The sequence below is a fragment of the Phascolarctos cinereus genome, unplaced genomic scaffold, assembly GCF_003287225.1.
Source record: "Phascolarctos cinereus isolate Bilbo 61053 unplaced genomic scaffold, phaCin_HiC Scaffold_5;HRSCAF=322, whole genome shotgun sequence".
In the NCBI taxonomy this organism is placed as follows: Eukaryota; Metazoa; Chordata; class Mammalia; order Diprotodontia; family Phascolarctidae; genus Phascolarctos; species Phascolarctos cinereus.
Window position 1 is genome coordinate 307,138,103 of NW_027555958.1, and position 21,656 is coordinate 307,159,758.

Consider the following 21,656-nt stretch of genomic DNA (forward strand, 5'->3'; position numbering starts at 1 on the left):
CATACCCAATTGAGTGTGTATGTTATTCCCTCCTTAAGCCAAATCCTATGAGAATAAGATTTCCTCATTTCCTCTCACCTTCCCGTTTCCCCTCCACTGTAAGAACCTTTTCTTGTCTGTTTTGTGCAAGATAATGTAATTCTACCTCTCCCTTTCTCCTTTCCTAGTATAATCTCTCTCACCCTTAATTTTATTCTGATATCACCCCTTCATCTTCAACTCACCCTGTGCCCTCTATCTATCTATCTATCTATCTATCTATCTATCTATCTATCTATCTATCCATACATATAATTTTTCCCCTCCCACTACCCTAATACTGACATGAGTTATAAATATCATCTTTCCATGCAGGAATGTAAACAGTTCAGCCTTAATAAGTCTCTTATGATTTCTCTTTCCTGTTTACCTCTTTATGTTCCACTTGAGTCTCGTATCTGAAAGTCAAATTTTCTATTCAGCTCTGGTCTTTTCATCAAGAATGCTTGAAAGTCCTCTATTTCACTAAATGACCATTTTCCCCCTGAAGGATCAGTTTTGCTGGATAGGTGATTCTTGGTTGTAATCCTATCTCCTTTGCTCTCTGGAATATTATATTCCATGCCCTGTGGTCCTTTAATGTAGAAGCTGCTAAATCTTGTGTTATCCTGATTGTGTTTCCACAGTACTTGAATTGTTTCTTTCTGGCTGCTTGCAATATTTTCTCCTTGACCTGGGAACTCTGGAATTTGGCTACAATATTCCTAGGAGTTTTCCTTTGGGGATCTCTTTCAGGGGGAGATTGGTGGATTCTTTCAATTTCTATTTTGCCTCTGGTTCTAAAATATCAGGGCAGTTTTCCTTGATAATTTCTTGAAAGATGATGTCTAGGCTCTTTTTTTGATCATGGCTTTCAGATAGTCCAATAATTTTTAAATTCTCTCTCCTGGATCTATTTTCCAGGTCAGTTGTTTTTCCAATGAGATATTTCACATTGTTTTCTAATTTTTCATTCTTTTGATTTGTTCTACTGTGTCATGATTTCTCATAAAGTCACTATCTTCCAATTGCTCTATTCTAATTTTTAAGGAAGTATTTTCTTCAGTAATCTTTTGGACTTCCTTTTCCATTTGGCCAATTTTTCTTTTTAGGGCATTCTTCTCCTCATTGGCTTTTTGGACCTCTTTTGCCATTTGGGTTAGGCTATTTTTTAAGGTGTTATTTTCTTCAGTATTTTTTTGGGTCTCCTTTAGCAAGCTGTTGACTTGTTTTTCATGATTTTCTTGCATCACTTTCATTTCTCTTCCCAGTTTTTCCTCTACTTCTCTTACTTGCTTCTCAAAATCCCTTTTGAGCTCTTCCAAGGCCTGGGACGGATTCATATTTTTCTTGGAGGCTTTGGATGTAGGAGCTTTGACTTTGTTGTTTTCTTCTGGTTGTATGTTTTGATCTTCTTTGTCACCAAAGTAAGATAATATAGTCTGACTCTTTTTGCTAGGTTTGCTCATGATCCCAGCCAACTACTTGAGTTTTAAACTCTTTGTTAAGGTAAAAGTCTGCTTCCAATGTGGAGAATGTACTGTCCCAAGCTTCCAGGGTTTGTATAGCTGTTTTCAGAGCTACTTCTAGGGACCTGTAAATTTTCAGTTCTTCCAAGGTGGTATGATAAAGGTCGAGGTGTTTACTCTTTTCCTGGCCTGAGCTCTGGTCTTTGAGTGACAGGCCACAAGCAGTCTTTTCTCTCCTGGAACTGTGAGGAGGGTTTCCTCTTCATGGCCACTACAAGCTCCACTGTGCCAGCGCTCCTCCTCACCCCAGGACCGCCACCCAGAACTGTGACCCAGATCCAAGCATGGGCAAAGCAAGAGATTCCTGCCTCAGCACCAGCAAAGATATCCCTGCAGATCCTCTCTGATCAGCCATTTGATTCCCCCTCAGTCTGTGGGCCGGAAGCTCAGGACACAGACACTGCCCTGGTGCCTGCACTCTGAGCTCTGGAACTGGCTCTGACCTAGCTCTTCTCTCACCACAAAGACAGACTTTTCCCACTGACCTTCTAAGATATCTGTGGCATTCATGGATTGAAAAGTCTGGAAGCCACCACAACTGCCTGTGATTCAGTCCTCTGAGGCCTGCTCTAGATTCGCTGTGGCCGGGCGCCCATGTCTCACTGCGCTCAGCTCCCAGCCAGGGGCTATATGCCTTTCCAAACAACCTTCCAGACTGTCTTGGACTGGAAATTTGTTTTACTCAGTCTTTTTGTGGGTTCTGCTGCTTTAGAATTTGTTTAGAGCCATTTTTTTTACAGGTATTTGGAGGGGTTTGGGGGAGAACTCAAGCAAGTCACTGCTTTCATGCCGCCATCTTGGCTCTGCCCCCCTTCTCTGAATTTCTACAGTGTTTACTATCTATGCCACTCATTTGGCCTTGTCTCAAGGATTGCCATGAGGGTTTCTTATGTTTTTGTAATGAACTCTTATTTATATCTTGTATTATCAATTCACTGTTTATATGTTTCTGCTTTTTCTTCCCAATCTGGATTATATATTCCTTGAAGGCAAAGAATATAGCTTGAAGCTTTCTTATATGCCTGATAGTACCTAACAGAGTGTCATGCATTAGATTTATAGAGTACTTTAAGGTTTATAAATTGCTGTAATTGTAACAAGCATGTGAAATAGATAATGTAGAACTTATCTTCATTTTATAACCAGGATTAGAACTGTTGCCTTGGCCTCTTTTCCTTTCTCTCCATTTCATTCCTCCCTCTGGACTTTTCTCCAGTCTCTCAAATCAGTAACCCAGGTATTGCTATTTTATTTCCAGGCCCCAAAGAGTGGTCTTTGCATGATTTTCCAATTGATGAAATAACCTTATGCTAGTAGAATGTGAGCACTTTGAGGGCAAAGACTAGGGTTTTTGTTTTTGGTCATTGTGTGATCAATGCCTAACATGTAGTGGTGCTTAATAAATTTTTTTTTGGAATTGAATCTAATTGAATATTCATTTTAAGGCTTGTTTACATATATATTTGTAATCATTGTCTTTAATTCCCCTCCCCCCCAAGGGATATTTATATAGGTATAATTGTTGTTCAGTTGTTTTTCAGTTGTGTCCAACTCTTCATGACCGTGTTTGGGGTTTTCTTGGCAAAGATACTGGAGTGGCTTGCCATTTCCTTCTCCAGCTCATTTTACAGATGAGGAACTGAGGCAAACAGGGTTAAGTGACTGCCCAGGGTCACACTGATAATAAGTGTCTGAAGCTAGATATGAACTCAGGAAAAAGAGTCTTCCTGACGCCAGGCATAGCATTCTATCCACTGTACCACCTAGCTGCCCCATAGGTATAATTACCGATATTTCTTTCTTTCTTTCTGTCTCTGTCTGTCTGTCTCTCCAAACTTACACTGTTTTCTCCTTTCATCCTATTCTACACTGCACCACATATTTGGACACATATTCCTATTTTGAATTGCCCTGAGAATATTTTACATATGTTGGATGCTGTGCCTTTTTTGGAGGGTTTGAGCTCTTAAAAAGCCTGAGAATCAAAAGACCTAGTGGATTATCATCCTGGTTCTACGCCCTGCAAACTGTGTGATGTTAGGCAAATTATTTAACTCCTCTGGGCCTCACTTTCCTTATCCCAAAACTGGAGATAATTGTACTTTTCCTGCATACTTGCAAGAATTCCTCATACCATACAGTTTAGTAACCATGGTAATGTGCTCAGAGTAGCTGACATTGGATCAATACCTGATGAATTGACTTTAATTGTTCAAAGAAAGGACTCTACCTTACCTAAAGGACTTCTTAGCTGTTAGTGGATACTAAACTATTCTTTATTTTTTAGGCTTTTTAAAGCAACCTGATTCTCTTGGCTATTTGGAATTTTTATGAAGTTACACCAGCATAAAGAAGGCTGCTCATTTTCTTATAGATCAATGAGCACAAGGTCCTTGAGCACCAGGAAGTCCTTGTAGGAATTGCTTACTGGTATAGCCAATATGGTAGTTCATCCACTTTGGATGCCCCCACTCTTCAAACCCATCAAGTACCTTTTGGGTGGAAGGGCATTTTGATTCTCCTGACTCCCAGATCTCTGGTCCTGTGTATAAGCTGCTTTCAATTATCTAGCTCCAGTCTCACTGCAAAGTGATAATTGGATTACTGTAGAGTTTTTCCCCACAGCCATTTAACACCTAATGGGGCCATTGCTATAAATTATATGTCCCTCAGCAATTTTCATACCCTAACACACTTTAAAACAATTTGCTGTTAGTTGTTTATTCCTACAAATTTGTGTTGCTTTAACTGAAATCAGTGGAATCAGTCTCTCAAGGAGGCAAATAATTGATTCTTGTAAGAGGCCTAAGCTCATACTTTATTTTTTTCAGCCTAAGTTGTAGCTTCAATAAACTTTATGACCAGTCTGAGATAATTGTTTTCTCTTTTCTGATTTCTAGTCCTTAAAAACAACAACATATTTCCCATATGCCTTTTCTAACCTGTCTTCTTCTCTAGCTTTGAACCTATCCTATCTGCATCAACTTGAAAGCATCAGTTTCAGTTCAAATAAAAAAAATTATTAAGCAACTACTGTATGCTGAACACTGTGCTAAGTATTGATTATATATGTACAAAAAGAGAAAAGGAGGGAAGGGGAAGGAAGAAGGAAAAGGGGAGGGAAGAGAAGGGAAGGGAAAAGAAGGGGAGAAAAGAGAGGAAATGGGATGGAAGGGAAGAAAGGAGAGGAGGGAAAGGAAAGTAATAGAAGATAAGTCCTTGCCCTCAAGGAGCTTTTATTCTATTGTCTTTCCATAAGTTTCTTGCATCAGTCTCATTTCTTTCCCAGTTTTCCCCTCACCATTTTCACTTGATTTTTAAATAATTTTTTTAGCTCTTCCAAGAATTTTTGTTGGACTTATGTCCAATTCATATCCCTCCCCAAGCTTTGCTTGTAGCTGTTTTGACATGTCTTCTTCCAAGTTTGTGTCTTGATCTTCCCTGTCACTATAGTTGTTTTTTTGGTCAGGTTCTTTTTTGCTGTTTGCTCATTTTTCCAGCCTATTTCTTGACTTTGAACTTCATGTTGAAGTTGGACTCTGTCCTGGTGTGGGGCTAGGGGGCGCAGTCCCAAGCTTCACGTTTGTTTGTTTGTTTGTTTGTTTTTGCTATTTCAGAGATAGTTCTGAGGGTTTGGAAGTTTTCAATGCTTTTTGTTGGCTCTGCTGTTCCAGAATTTGATTTGAGGTGTTATTTTTAAATTTGCTTGGAGGGGAATATTGTGTGAGCTTGGCTGCTTCCTCTACTCCACCATCTTGGCTCTGCTCCCTGGAAGTTCTAAGTTTACATGCTATAGGTAATCTTACATTCCATTTCTTTTTTTTTTTTAATCAAGGAACATAAATTTATTCAGTGAATTGATTTAAATATCTAAGAAGAACCATACTTCCAATAAATAAATGGTGAAAGGATGAATAATTTTCAAATTAAGAATTATTAACTATAAATGACCATTTAAAAGCATGTTCTAAATCACTAGTAGTGGGATAAATGAAAAAAGGTCTCAAGTTTTACTTTACACCCTATAAATTGACAAAGGTAACACTCTCACCCCAAAGGGAGAAGAGTCAGTGTTGAAAAAGGGGCTGTGAAAAGGCAGACATGCAGGTATGCTGTTCTATATTTTGGATAACCATTTAGAATTTTGTAAGAAAAGTGATAAAATTTCCATACCTTTTTTTAAAAAAAATTTATTTTATTCTGGACTTAAGAAACAAAACAAACATATCCATAACATAGCAGAATAGAAAAAAAAAGATGACTATACATGAAACTGCAAATCTATTCTATACAACTTGCTATTTCTTTCAAATATATCATAAAGTTATCCGTAACTTTCTTTTTTCTCTTTTTTTCCCTTTTTTTCTCCCCTCTTCCATCCTAGAAATGGCTACCATTAGACACAAATGTGTGTGTGTGTATATGTGTATGTAAAACCCTCTATGCATCCATTTATTTATCAGCTCTTTCTCTGGATGCAGACAGTGTCTTCCTTCATATGTCCTTTGTAGTTAATTTGGGTATTTATAATAGTCAGAATGGCTTAGTCACTCAAAATTGTTCTTAAAACAATCTCATTGTTACAGTATACAACATTCTTTTGGTTCTGCTCATTTGTCTCTTCATTATTTTGTGCAAGTCTATCCATGTTTTCCTAAGATTATCAGGCTCATCATTTCTTATAGCACAGTAGTATTCCATCACAATCAGATACTGCAACTTATTCAGCCATTCCCTAATTGACAGACATCCCAAACATTTCCAGGTCTTTGCTGCCACAAAGAGAGATGCTATAAATATTTTAGAACATATAGGCTCTTTTCATTTTTTTCTAATCATCCTGGGAAGCAGACCTGGTAGTGGTATTGCTGGGTCAAAGGGTATGGGGCAGGCAGCTTAATAACTATTTGGGCATCATTTCAGATTGCTCTCCAAAATGGTTGGATCAGTTCACACTTTTATTCCACTTCTTCCTAACAGATGTTTTGAGTACAGAGAATCCTAGAGCTGAAACCCTGAGAGGTCAGTCAGCCCCTCTCTCTGTCTTCAGGCTGAACTGTAGCTTTATTAATACTGCTGAAATACAGTCTTTCTTACTTACTAAGAAAGTTACCTACTAAGAAAGTTTCCAAGCATCTAGGTAATGTCCTCCATCAACTCACAAACTCATGAAATGTCAGAGTTGGAAGAACCATCTGGCACAACAGTCTGTAGTACATACATAAGAGGCATCATGATACAATAGAGAGTGTGCTGGATTTGGAGTCGGAAGACCTGAGTTTGAATCTTGACTCTATTATGAACTGGATATGCAATCTTGGACAAATCACTGTAGCTATCTTGGCTTCAATTTCCCCATATGTAAAATGGCAGCACAGGGAAAGTGTATTGGATGGCCTCTAAGGTCCCTTCGAGGTCCACACATATAACCTAGGAACAAATGAAGTGATGAAATAGAAGGAAGCGGTGTGTCCAAGGTCACTTATCTAATTAGTGGCAGAGCCGGGACTAGTCTTTTGATTTAAATCCCACTGTTTTGTCAATAATGCCATGACTTTTTCTTGATTTCTCTTATTTTTGAATCAGAAAGATTCTATAGCTGTACACCTATGCCCTGACCAAAGGGAATGACCTCTGTTGACCCATGAAGGCAGACGTCACAGGTGATCATCTGAGTTACACAAACAATTTTCTAAGAGGTACCCTTAGCCTCCTCTGTACTGAACTGATGTACCTTGATTCTCTGGACCCCGGCCTCTACCCTCTCTTCTACCTAGTGATTTGATCTCCTTGGCTCTTTTGGTGGGATTATCATCAGTCAAGAAATATTTATGAAGTTTATTATGTGCTGTGCTAATGGCTGGAGATACAACGAGAAGCAAAAATATGGTATCTGCTCTCAAGGATCTCACATTATAATATGGAAGATAACACACAAATATGTAACAGCATATGAGATATATACAGTGTCTCAAAAATCTTGGTAGATTTTTCAGTTTTAATAGCTTAAAACGGCAATAAGATTTTTGGGACACAATAGATAGAGGTCTTGGTGGGATCTAATCTCAGAGGAAAGGCACCAGGGTGGTGGGGCGGAGAGGGAACCGAAAAAGGCTTATTGCAGACTATGGGGCCTAAGTGGAGTCTTTAAGGAAGCTAGAAGCACATAGTAGTTAAGAATGTGTTGACATAGTAGTTAAGAATTCCTGAAGTTAGGAATATTTGAGTTCAAATTCTGCCTCAGACACTAACTCTGTGACCTTGTGAAAAATCACTTAACCTCTTTGGGCCTCACCTTCTTCAATCCACAAAATGGAGATAATAATACCACCACCTCCCAGTGTTATTATGAGGATAAAAATGAGATATTTATAAAGTATATTGCAAAATTTAAAATGCCATTTAAATCTTAGCTATTATTATTATTATTATTATTATTAGTAGTAGTAGTAGTAGTAGTAGTAGTAGTAGTAGTAGTAATAGTAGTAGTAGTGGCATTGATGCCAAGAAAACTAGAGGGTAGAAGTGAGAATATTCCAGGAATGAGGGACAGCAGGAAAGCTAATGTTGCTGTAATACATGGAGAGGAGTTAAGCATAAGAATGCTGGAAACATAAAAAGGGGCCATAAATGCCAAACAAAGATTTTTTATTTGATCCTGGAAGTAATAGGGAGGCATTGAAATTTATTGTGTAGTAGGGAGGGCAGTGTGTAAAGTGATCAGAAGATCACTTTGGTAGCTAAGTAGAGGTAGTGATGACAACAAAGCTACATAAAGTTTGTACAGCCTTGTACCTACCCCCTCTTTCTCCATCTCACTTGAGTCACACAACAACCCTGTGAGATATTATACAGGTATTATTATTCCCATTTTACACATGAGGAAACTAAAGCCAAAGAGCAAAGTAGTTTAGGAAATAAAAAGAACTCTGACAAAAGATTCTTGATTGTTCTGATCTGTTTTCTCCAAGGTTCTTTCCTTAAATGCTTTTGCCTTCACTTTCTTCCCAAATTTCTTTGTATGTATGTATATGTGGTGTGTGTGTGTGTGTGTGTGTGTGTGTGTGTGTGTGTGTGTGTGATGCTTTGTGTGTGGTGTGTGTATATTTGTGTGTGTATGCTCATCTTCCACCTCCGTGATTTTTCATAGACTCCTCCATTCCTGGAATCCTCTCTGCCCTCACCTTTGGCTCTTGGAATCCTTTCAAGGCTTGCCTGTGGTCAAATATCTAGTGTTAGAGAGATAGGATGTGAACCATGGTATTCCTGACTCCAAGTGCAACATGCTAACTTGAATCCATCTTCCCTGATTCATTGGAATGTGGATTTGGATTTGGAAAGGATTTCAGAGGTCATAGCTTCTACTTCCTTCATTTTAAAAAAAAAAAAGATGTAGAAGCTAAAGCTCAGGGACATCATGTGATCTACCCAACAGCATATAGAAGTGAAGTGGCAGTGTCAGGATTTGAACTTACCTCCTTTGCTTCCCAATGCAGTACTCTTTCTACTGCACCACATTGCCTCCTTGTTTCTACAGTATCCCTGGACACCTTTGAGTGACCTCTAAGATAGTAACTTCCAGCAAGCCACCATTTGTTTGCCATGACTACATCTCCCAGGCCTCCCGGAAAGACAGAGTTCTGGGTTACAGCCATCTTGTCTTGGTGGTCGAGATAGCTTATTTTTGTCTAGACTCAGTTGTTAATGTTACAATTTATACCTAAGTGAGTAAATAATGGAAGTTCTTTTCAAATATTCCCCCTTCCTGCTAATATATTTGTTTTCCTGTGCCACTTTCTTTATGTCAACCAGCCATCTGGGCTCTCAGATTTGATTAGCAGATTGAAAGCCTTCCTCAATAATGACTGTTAATTTTCATTTCTTAAAGGAATAGACATCTGAATACATACATATGTTCATTTATCAGAGCTCCAAGGAGGTGTCCAGGAGTTCTGTGTGTGGGACATGAATAATTTTGTGAAAACGTGGGTGGTGATTGTGTGATACATCCACACAGCTTTATAAAACAAAGTAAATGATTACCATCAATTACAATAACATCATTTGACAAGCCTGCAATTAATCTGCTGCTCTTCAGATAACTGTTGTTGCACATTGCCAGTGAAAATGCCAGGCATTAATTGACTCATCACTATCGGCAGTGATAGATAGTACAGATGGTAATTCGATTATTCATCTTCAACAATGTAAATAAACTTGCTGGAAATCATTCTTCAGGTTTCCCTCAAAGGATCCTTCAGAATCCACCAACAAAATATGAATATGTTCAAGCATGAGAAATAATGGGATTTTAGTTAATGCAAAGGTTCAGATCTGCCCAGGAAACTCCAGAAATACATCGTGTTCTATGCACAAAATGCATAGAACAGAAGTTCTTAACATGGACCCTGTACTTTCAGATAGATCATGAACTTGAATGGGAAATAAATTACATATGTATTTCAATATAATTGGTTTCCTTCACAATCCTATATATTTCATTTTATGCATTCACAAACATTATTTTGAATAAGGGTCATAGGTTTTACCAACTTGCCAAAGTAGGGTCTATGTCACAAAATAAGGTTAAATAAGACCCCTGGAAAATATCTTAAAAATGGAAAGTATCATTGTGTCTAACTCAGCATGATGAGGCAGAAAGATCACTGAGTTCTGAATCAGTGAACCTGGGTTCCAATCCTGACTCTGCTACTTACTAACCATGTGGCCTTAGAAAAATCACTTGTCCTCTCTGGGTCTCAGTTTCTTCATCTGTAAAATGAAGGCCTTCCCCCAAGGTCTCCTCTAGCTCCAAATTAATGAGCCTTACACTTTTTCATTTTACATCTAGGCAAACTGGGGCTCAGAGATATTAAAGTGATGTACCCAAGGTCACATAACAAGTTAATGACAGACCCAGAATTAGATGCCACTTCTCTTGATTTGGATTCCACCATTTTCCCCACTGCATTAGATAGTTTTTTTAGAGTCCTGCATGCTGTTCTGTATGATAATCAGACAAGACTTCTCCTTGATTAAGACATTCTTATAGTTCAGTTTCTTTTCCAGCCCACTAAGGTGCCCTTCTTTAGTCCAGTAAAGCTTTATTAATTCATACTTTACTCATTTGAATTTTAAGACAATTTAGATAGTGAGTGGACTTGTTGGCTTTAATAATTCCATTCTCCATTTGGGAATATAAGTTAATCATATAAACCAGACTACTCAATATGCCAGAATTTAAATTCTCAATAGAAGAGCTTGTTTTTAGGTACCCTCCAGTACCTAGAAGTAACCATTTGCATACTTCTGGCAAGCTAGTTATAAATCATGCTTATTTATTCATTAAAAAGCAGGCAATCTATAAGGACTTCTATGAGGCTATGTGCTAGCCTTCTTGAAAGCAATATGTACTTGAAAGTAATATAACTATGTTTCTTAATATAGACATGCACACCTACATGGAAGAAATCCCAAAAGCTTTAGTGCAGTTCTTAAACTTTAATAGTTTAAAAACCTTTGCTAAGATTTTTGGGAACTGTATATAACTAGACAGACAGAGAGATAGGAAAATGGGATAAGTAGAGGACAAACAGGATTGAAAAGTTCACTGTGTTAGGCAGGATTTTTTCCACAATCTGAGATTTTACTTTGTTACCCAATACCCTTTCTATCACCACCAAAAAAAAGAAATCAAGAACAGAAAATAACCAATGTAGATGAAGAATGAACATTTCCATACTGTGTCCATTTAGATGGGTGGCCCATTGAGTTAGTCTATCAGTATAAATATCTCAGATATGCAGTATAGATATCTCAGGGGGAGATCAGATTGGATCACACTTGAGAAATTACATAGAAGCTTTAATGATCTCAAACTTTTCCCCGCTGCCAAAGCCTATCTTTTCAATATCAGATTTGTCCTCATTATGCTTTGTGGCTATAGATCATGGAGCAGCATGATCTCAGAAGAATCAAAACTGTAGATGGCTCAAAGGGCAATGAAGATATTTGTGGTGGGGCTAAGTTGGCTATGACATAGCTTTTATGAAAGAGGCAGCATAAAAGATTATCACGGCCACATGTGACTAGAACAGGAAAAGGGCCAATCATGTAGCGAAAGTGAGAGTCAGTTTAAACAATTTAGAGAGAGAAATGTAGAGACAGAAGAGCACCCAGGGCAGAGCCTTGGGAAACATCAACAGTTAAAAAGTATGATATGGATGATAAGCTAGCAAAGGAGTCTAAGCAGGAGTGGCAAACCAGTGAGGAAAAGAACTGGGAGAGAATAATGTCACAGAGAAGAGAGAATATTCAGGAGGAGGGGGTGATCAACAGGTCAAAAGGCAGTAGAGACATCAGGAAGGATGAAGACTAAGGGAAGAGCATAACATCAGATTTGGTAATTTAGGGATCATTAGTAACATTACAGAGAGCAGTTTCAATTAAGTAATGAAGTTGGGCATCAAAGTGCAAAACATTAAGGAATGAATAAGCAGAGAAAAAGTGAAGACTGTGAGTCTAGGCTGCTTTTTCTGGGAGGATTTTGGCTGAGAAAAAGAGAAAAAATATAAAATAATGAAGTGTGTGTGTGTGTGTGTGTGTGTGTGTGTGTGTGTGTGTGTGTGTGATAGGTTCTAGTGAAGGTTTTTAAGGATGGGAGAGATGTAGGCATATTTGAAGGCAGTAAGGAAGAAACTGATATGTTAGGGGAGATTGGAGATAGAGAGTGAGGACAACTGAGACCATAATCTGCTGGAGAAGATGAATAGGGATGGGATCAAGGGCACATATAGAGGGACTGGCTTTGGGAAGAATAAAGGCCATCTTATTGCAAGAGGCTTGGAGAAAGGAGAAATATGTGTACAATGTTGACATAAAGAGAAAGGGATAAGAGAGTGAATGGTGTAGTGCCTTACCAATCCAAAGTGTTCTTACAGATATTATCTCAGGGACACCAAAGGAGTGATAAAGATATCTGCTAAAAACTCAAAAATAGAAACTAGTAGCTGTACTATTTATAAAAGAACTTTGACTTGATGATCACTTTTGAGTTTAGTGGAAAGAAAATGGGTTTAATTGGTGACCTGCTTAGCAAAGATCACTCCACAAATGACCTTAGCTTAACAAATTCTATTTAGCTTTCTCTGGGGTCACACAAGGCCACCCATAATTTACAGGAACACATTATGACGCAGCTGTTTTATAGGAGATCAGTCATACAAGTCTGGCATTTGACAATTATTTGACATGCATTAAAACTGGGTCCCATGACATACATATGGCAAGGGGGGGGCTGTTTTTGAGTTTAGACTATGATATATGATACACGATTCACCAGTTGTAGAAGAGGGTGTTATAAGGAGGTTCATAGTAGAGGTGAGGAATTATGGTTCAAATACAATTCCCTAAGAAACTCTCTGAGGATGGGAATCACATCTTCTAGTCAGCAAAAATCAAGTTTTAAAAAAATCCTTCCTCGGTATCTGGCACATCCTCAGCCATATTAAATTATAAGAGAAGACTGGAACCACTACAGCCCATTAGAAGCACTTTATGGACGTCTATATGGCATGTACTTGCTATATCCACCACTTGGTATCCCTGGATGTAGGTACCAATTCTTGTGAATGACAATTAGATGAAAATTCCTTTCTCCTTGGAAAGGGAAATAGCTTACATCAACAATTCCAGTCAGTTCACATACCTCCCCAGAGAAAGCCTGTCCGTTGAGTAGATGCTCTGACCCCTGGCTGTCCTCACTTCCAAAGTGTAACCGGATCTCTTCCAGGCGATGACTGTATGTCATGGGTCCTCCAGATATATTGACCAAATGTTCCTTGTCAAGTCGGAGGGACACATGCCTCCCTGTATTGTACATGGTCCCACTGACCTGAAAAACAATCCATGAAAGAATAAAGGTAAAGACTTTTTCCTTCCCGTTCTTCTTTTCATAAAATAATCACTAAACTTCTTCACAGATTTGGAGCAATAAACCTCAAAAAAAGGTGTGAAATAATTTACACATGATCCTGGGGGCTGAATTTTGAATAATTCCTTCTTTATTTATTGAATATGAATTCCGCACTTGTGGGTGGAGAGCTACTTTCTCCAATGAATTTGAGGCTTATGCTCTTAAACAAGATTTAATAATAATTAATTCATCAAACATTCATCAAGCACCTATATATGCAGAGCATGTTTCTGGGCCCTAGGAATACAGTGTTCAGCATAGACCTTGCTTCCAAAAAGTTTGCAATCCAATGATGGAGAGGAGGAAAAAAAATACAAATACCTAAATGCAAAAGAAAGGTCCAGGCAAAGCATTATGAGAAATTTTAGGAGGAAGAAATCACTTCTATATTGGGCAGGAAGAAGAAGAAGGTTATATTCATGGGGGAAATAGGATTTGAATTGGATTTTGAAGGAGAGGAAGGATTTTAAAATATCATTTACATATTTTTAAAAATATCTTCTACTCCAAAAATATCACTTCCCCTCCCCAACACAAGCCAGGCCTATTAATAAAGACTAAAAAAAAGATTTAAAAAACAGCAGATTTGTAAAACTAACCAAGACATTGAGCACCCCTGAACAGTATAGGTAATATTTCACGCACATAATCCCCATCTCTAATAAAGGAGGGAAAGAGGCATATTTTGTCAACTCTTATCTGGAGCCAACTTTGGTAATTTGTAATTACACAGAATCCAGTTTCATTTGTTGCTGTTGTTTGTAAAGGATTTCAACAGACAAGATGGAGAAAGGCTTCACATACACAGTGGCACGTGAGAAAAAGCAGATTTTCAGCATATAGCGATAGGTGTATTTTGCAAGTACTGTTTCCATGACAGCAAGATAAGGAACACCACTGCTTCCAAAGTACTGAAAACTGAGTACCACACAGAGAGCAATGGAAAGGAAAATGGTGGATATGAGCAGGCTACAACCAACAGGGAAAAGGGGTAAAGTTCATCATCAGATAATTATACGATAAGAAGAGGAGTTGACTGAATGGTAAGAATGGGGAATGACAGATGGACAGCCAAAGTGCTCCACTGGTACATTTGTGAGGTCAGAGACAAAAAAAAGGCCTTCAGCACATTAGGTGGACCCACTTTGTGGGTCAAAACTTTCAAAAGGACAAAATCAAGAGTTAAATTAGATGACATGGATGAGTTTTGAGCTATGCTGTTGATTTACTTGTACCATCTGTTTCTTTTGCTCCTACCTATAGGCTGCTGAATGGATCTGGAGAAAGTCACAGCATTGTGCTAATTGGGTATATTATAGATTCATGTTATCCAATTGGGCACTCACTACAGAAAGGCAGTTAAATAAATTTTCTCCATTACTGATCATCTTACTCCTCACAGAAACTATTCCAAACCTTCTTATCCTTTTTGACCTGCCTGGTGCATTTGACACTGATAACCATCCTCTTCTCCAGGACACTCTCTTCCCTGAATTTTCGTGATATTACTCTCTCTTAGTTCTCTTACCTGCATCACTGCTCCTTCTCAATCTCCTTTGCTGGCTTATAATCTATCTCATTCCTTTATTACTATGGATTTTCCCCAAGGTTCTATCCCAGGCTTTCTTCTCTTCTCTTTCTATACTCTTCCTCAGTAACCCAATGCATGTCCACAGGTTTAATTATCTCTCAACAGGGAACTCAAAGATCTATATATCCAATCATAGCATCTTTCCTGAGTTTTGGTCCTGTAGCATTTATTGTCTATTGGCAATTTTAAAGTAGATTTCCTGCTCACATCTCAAACTCATTATGTCCAAAGGGGAAACCCTTATCTTTTCTACCCAAAAAAAGGGCAGTTGAAGATTTTGGGAGAGAGATGACATTCACTGGAAAATGCAGGAGGTCATGAGATCAAGTGTATATTAAGTGGGCTTGTCTTTGTCAAAGTGAAGAGCTATCTCATTATCCAAGACTGCATGAAAGAAGTTCGGATCAGGGGATAATGCCAAGGGAAGGTACATTTATATGGATCATAAAACATACTTTCTATGAGATCTGAATAATGCCAACATTGAATTAAGGAACAGAAAGTGAAGGTACCTCTCAATTTAAGTATTAATAATTTATTGTGTTTCATCTTGTCAAAACTTAGTTCCTTTCTCCCTCCTTCCTAGGTTCAATTCCATTCCCATTTTCTGAACTTCCACAAAATGCCTCTGCTTCAGTCTTACCTCCATGCCCGGGGCCACCTCACCCTGGGACATCCAGCAGTCCCTATGTCTGTCTTAACCTAGAACATCCCTCCCCCATGTTGTTCAGTCATCTCAGTCATGCCTGACTTTTTGTGACCCCATTTAAGTTTTTCTTGGGAGTGATACTAGAATGATTTGCCATTTCCTTCTGTAACTCATTTCATGGATGAGGAAACTGAGGCAAACAAGGTTAAATGATTTGCCTAAGGTCACACAGCCAGTAAGTGTCTGAGGCCAGATTTGATTTTACGAAGCTTTCTGACTTCAGGCCAGGTACTCTATCCACTATCCACTGAGGTGTCCACTCCGCTGTATCAGCTTCCTTCTTCCACTGGTGATTTCCTTTATTTGGAACTAGCCAAACTATATTCCTTTCCCAGCTGTGCTTCTTTCTGGACTTCAACACTATACTACAAGTTAGATGCCTTCTCTCCTCTTTCCCTCATACCATGTTTTTTGTCTTGTGTTTTTATTGTAAATGTATCCCCAGCACTTAGCACAATGCCTGAACATAGTAAATACTTAATAAATGCTTGTTGCCTTGCCCTGCCTTACCTAGGTGAATGACATGGAAAGAGACATATGACAATCTTAAAATCCCAGGTGAGGAAATCTTAGGTGACATCTGAGTGTGATATAGATGCTCCATGATGTACTCTTCCTCAGCTGTCTCCTTCTTTGTCCTCCTACTTCCACTTGTCCACTCCCACAATAGGGTTTGCGTATGCTCAAAGGATCAGTTAATGAATGGGTATTTACTGACCTTCTCCTATGTGCTAAGTGCTATGAGGGATAAAAAAGAAGTAGAAAATGTAGTCCTTGCATAACAGGAATTTGATGTATTGTCATATCACTTAATACGTAGGTACCACATAGTAGGGAAACACAGACTGTCTTCTCCCAGAAGCAGGTTCCCACTCACCCACATGGATGTTTCCATCTCAAGAGTACAAAAGTGCTTTATTGCCTATGCAGATCATCTAACATGGAAGCACCCATGCAGTAGGGGAATACAGAACGTCTTCTCCCAGAAGCAGGTTCCCAGTACCTCCCACGTAGGTTATGTGGGTATTTATCAAACCCCTGTTATACTTGTCCTCAAGGAGCATGCAGTCTACAGCAAAATCTTCTAAGAAGTTCAACCATAATTGGGGGGAAGGGGAGGCAGAGCAGAGAACTGGGGAGTAGTTGAATAAGCCCTAAGGAATCTGAGAATCACCAGCTTTTAGAGCTGGAAGAAACCTGAAGAGACTTTCTCTTCTTTAATGTGCTCCATGTTAGCACTGTCATAAGGGAGAAGATTTATAACCTTAGTTTCTTCAAAGCCTTCTGTTTCTGGCACTCAATTGAGTTTTTATGGCTTGTGGTGAATGATAAAATATATTTGCATATATTGATACACAGAAAATCTAGAAGCAGTGAGGAGGGAGAGAGAAAGAAAGAGAGAGAGAGAGAGAGAGAGAGAGAGAGAGAGAGAGAGAGAGAGAGAGAGAGAGACAGAGAGAGAGAGAGAGAGACAGAGAGACAGAGAGAGAGAGCTCTTTGAATCAGCCTAGGGAGGCTAGTTAAAGAGCTGGCTTTTGATGTATAAAAGGGGGTCTCTGAAATTTAGGAATTTGTATTTTTTAATGCATGGTACAGTGTTCAGCAAAGAAGACTCATTTAGGAAAACTGATCTCTGTGTCCCAAATGTTTTCACATCTCACCCTCCCTTCCCAATTCTTTCCATGGTAGATGGAGAGGAATGAGAAGAGGAATGATGGTCTCCATTTTTCATATAGCAACACTGAATGACAAATTGATGGAGAAGCACATGGAGAATTGATACATTTGGGATGTATCTCAGTGGTAGGCAAACTACAGCCCAAGTGCTAAATCCAGCCCACTACCTACTGGATTTGGCCTGTGAGCTATAGTTTGCTGACCTCTGATCTATCTAATTAATTGTTTACTAATCCTAAAATGAGCTTATTCTTTTTGAAAAAATTTTTAAATGAATTTATTTGTTTTCAGTTTTCAACATTCACTTGCAAAAGATTTTGAGTTTTAAATTTTCTCCTCCCTATCCTCACCTTCCCCAAGACAGCATGCCATCTGATATAGGCTCTACGTATACATTCATATTAAACATATTTTCACATTAGTCATGTTGTAAAGGAGAATTAGAACCAATGGGAGGAACCACGAGAAAGAAGAAACAAAACAACAAAAAAAGAGCAAATAGTATGTTTCCATCTACATTCAGACTCCATAGTTCTTTTTCTGGATGTGGATAGCATTTTACCTCGTGGGTCTTTTGGAGATGTCTTAGATCCTTGCCTTGCTGAGAAAAGCTAAGTCTATCAAAATTAGTCATTGCACAATGTGGCTGTTATTGTGTACAATGTTCTCCTGGTTCTGCTTACTTCACTCAGTATCAGTCCATACAAATCTTTCTATGTTTTTCTAAAGTCTCCCTGCTCATCATTTCTTATAGCACAATAGTATTCCATTGCATTCATATACGACAACTTGTTCAGTCATTCCCTAATTGATGGGCATCCTCTCAATTTCCAATTTTTTGCCACCACAAAAAGAGCTGCTATAAATATTTTTGTACATGTGGGTCCTTTTCCCATTTTTATGATCAATGAGCTTACTCTCGATCTGTAAATGATGAATACCCCTTGCTTATCTTTCTATGTCATGCTTGAGTGGTTTTGCTCTGCTGTTCGTATGCTCTGTACCTGTTGGTTCTTATAACCAGAAGCCAGGTGGCACAGTGGACAGGGTCCTAGAGTCAGAAAGACCTAAGTACAAACCCCTCAGTTACTTAGCAGCTGTGAGACCCCAGACAAGTCACTCAATCCTTCTCAGCCTCAGTTTCCTCATCTATAAAATGGGGAAAATAATAGCACCTACCTCGCAGAGTATTTCTGAGGATCAAATTAGATAACAAATGTAAAGTAACAGTTTGCAAGTGATATGTAAATGCTAATTATTACTATTACTGATGTCATCATCACTCAATCTCCCTTTGAGTATAAGCTCACAAAGGAAAAGCACTAGGTCTACGTAGCTCTATCTAATGTGTGCCAAGCCAGATCTATTCACTATTCTCTGAATACCACATGAACAATCCCTGCCCACTGCTTTTTCATATCACACTTGTAGGACCAGAGGATTTAGAATTGTAAAGGGACCCTAAAGGTAACAGCTGCCTCATAGGGGCACTGTAAGAATCAAATGAGATCGTATGTGTATAGCACTTAGCACAGTGCCTGACACATAGCAGGTGCTTAGTAAATACCTGTTCCCTTCCCCTTCCCTTATAGATCATCTAGCTTTCACTTTTTATTTGAGGAAACTGAGGCTTAGAAAAGTTGGGTGCTTTGCATAGATCATAGAGCTTACATTAAAGGCAGAACTTGGATTTGGAATTGGTGCTCTTTCTACTGCAGTAAACCTGATTGCTTCCCTACTTGGGATGCCATCTCCACTTCTCTCTACCCAGCTGATTTTTGACATTTTTCCAGGACCAGTCCGTAGTCCCACCTGCTCCAAGAGGCCTTCTCTAACCACTTCAGTTCTCACTTCCCTCTGAATGCTTAACGTCTGAGGAAGTTTGGTGCCTGGCATGTGCTATCCTGCATTGTTAGTGACCTTTTTATTTGTGTATATCTTATTTTTTTTCCAAAGAGACTATAAATTCCTTGAGGTCGAGGGCCTGATCTTAGTTTCCTTTGTCCTCTATAGTCACAATGTCCAACCCTTCGTGATTCCATTTGGGGTTTTCTTAGCAGAGATACTGGAGTGGTTTGCCATTTCCTTTTCCAGCTCGTTTGACAGATGAGCAGACTGATGCAAACAGGGTTAAGTGCCTTGCCCAGGGTCACATGGCTAGCCTAAGGTCAAATTTGCAATCAGGAAGCTGAGTTTTCCTAATTCCAAGGCCAGTGCTCTATACGCTATGCCACCTAGCTGCCTCTTGCACTTGCCTTGCTTAGAAAACCACACGTTAAAATTATCTATGTTGTATTATATTTATATTCATTTTGTTAAACCTCTCCCAATTATATTTTAATCTGGTTCAGGCAGCACTGGGAAGTTTTGCAGATCAGTGAGTCTGACACCTCTGTTGTACAGTACCAAGTCACATGGCTTGCATGTAGTAGGTATTCTATAAATATTTGCCTAGGGGCAGGTTGATGACTAGGGTCAGGTGACTGTGTTAGGACTGGGATTACAACCCAATTGCCCTCTGTTGCTAATAGTCCATGAAAACACCTTGTTGCCAAAATAATAACAATGAATGCTGACCATATGATGGGTGACAACTCTGCATCATGAAGATGATATTCCAAGGTGCTTCAGATGCAATAAACAGCTCCTGAAATTTTGAGGATGGAAAACAGAAAAAAAAGAAACTGATGGAAACCCCCGTATGCTATTGCTTAATGCTTTTCCATATGTCAATCTGACCCCATGGCTCCCTGTGTCTTAACTTGGTGCCAACATGAAATGATCTGAGTGGAGTGAGAAAGCAATGGGGAGGACAGCCTTACTTTTGCCACTTGACGGTCCTCCCTGAACCTCCCCTGAAACTGAAATAACATTAATTTGTATTAATCAGAAGAAGACGTGTAGCCAGGGTATGCTTTGTTGCACTTTAATTTAAAAGTAAAGACTTGACAACATTATGTATGATATCTAGCTGTACATCTGCACTGTAGTAATTAACATTGCTGCAGTGTCATTTTATCTGTAATGCTAATTACTGTGTTTCAAATGAACTGCTTTGGTGCACAGCATGTTGGGAAAAGGGGCATTGTTCAGGCTAAGAGAATGGAGGAGGGCAGGGGGCAGGATGTGCAGCCTGCCTTTTTTTGCGATGGATGCAAATCTTCATTTTGCTTTGTTTTAAACTCAAAATGAAGAGAAAAAAAACCACTTTAGCAAACTGACATGTTCTGTCAGTTATCCCACAATGCAAGAAATGCAAGATCTCTGTTTGTTTCTGATTAAAGACATGGCGAGAATTTTAATTTCTTCTCATCCAGAAGCACAGCAGAGAAATGAACAAGTGGTAAGCTTCTCCTCTGGCGGAGCAGAGTGCTGGTATTGGAAGACCTAGCTGCAATGCTTTGAGCCCTACAGACAGCCTAGCGAAAATTGGGGGTGGGGATTAGGAGCACAAGGAATGGTGTCACTCAAATACTTTCTGTCTTGGATTCCCCACTTTTAATTATCACTTACCCTGGGAGAGGGTTGATGACACAATAGAGAGAATTTAGCCAGAAGTGTTTAATTAAACATATTGCAGGCTTTACTTTGCAAAATAACGTTTGCAAAGAGTTGTGTATAGATAAATTTTTAAAAGAAACTGAACCAAATTAGGGGAGTTCACTATTCAAAGCCGGGGTTTTTCAACCTGGGGCTGATGGATTCCAGTAGATTTGGGGGAGTCTGAGAATTTGGATGAGAATAATTCATTTACATTTTCAAGAACCTCCAAATGAAGCTTACCATTTCTTTAAATTATAAGTGTAGGCAACAAACATCATTTTCAGAAGGAGTCCATAGGCTTCACCAGACTACCCAAAGTTTCCCTCACACACAAGTTAAAAACCCCTGATTTAAAAAAAAATTCTACGGAAATTCTTCAATATATCAAATAATTATGATACCCACCTACAGGTTAATTTAACTATTTTGTAAGTTTGAATTTTCAGATGCAGCAAACTCTGTTATACAGCATTTTATTAACCCAAACTCTTTAATGGATAATCTGCTATGTAAATTATGTCTTATTGTAATTTAATTGTTTGAAAATGGATAATTCATGTACAGTCTAACTACTGAATATTTGATTAATTAATTCCTGACCTACTGCATTTAGTA

The 21,656-nt window shown here is 38.7% G+C and overlaps 1 protein-coding gene across 1 annotated transcript in view; it reads right to left on the bottom strand.

The window, feature by feature from the left end:
* The window catches only part of CA10 (carbonic anhydrase 10), a 731,405-nt gene that overhangs the window by 145,485 nt on the left and 564,264 nt on the right, over positions 1-21,656 (bottom strand). The window contains exon 5 of the mRNA XM_078156792.1: positions 13,255-13,440. Coding sequence (XP_078012918.1) covers positions 13,255-13,440 — 186 coding nt within the window. The remainder of the gene's footprint in view (positions 1-13,254; positions 13,441-21,656) is intronic.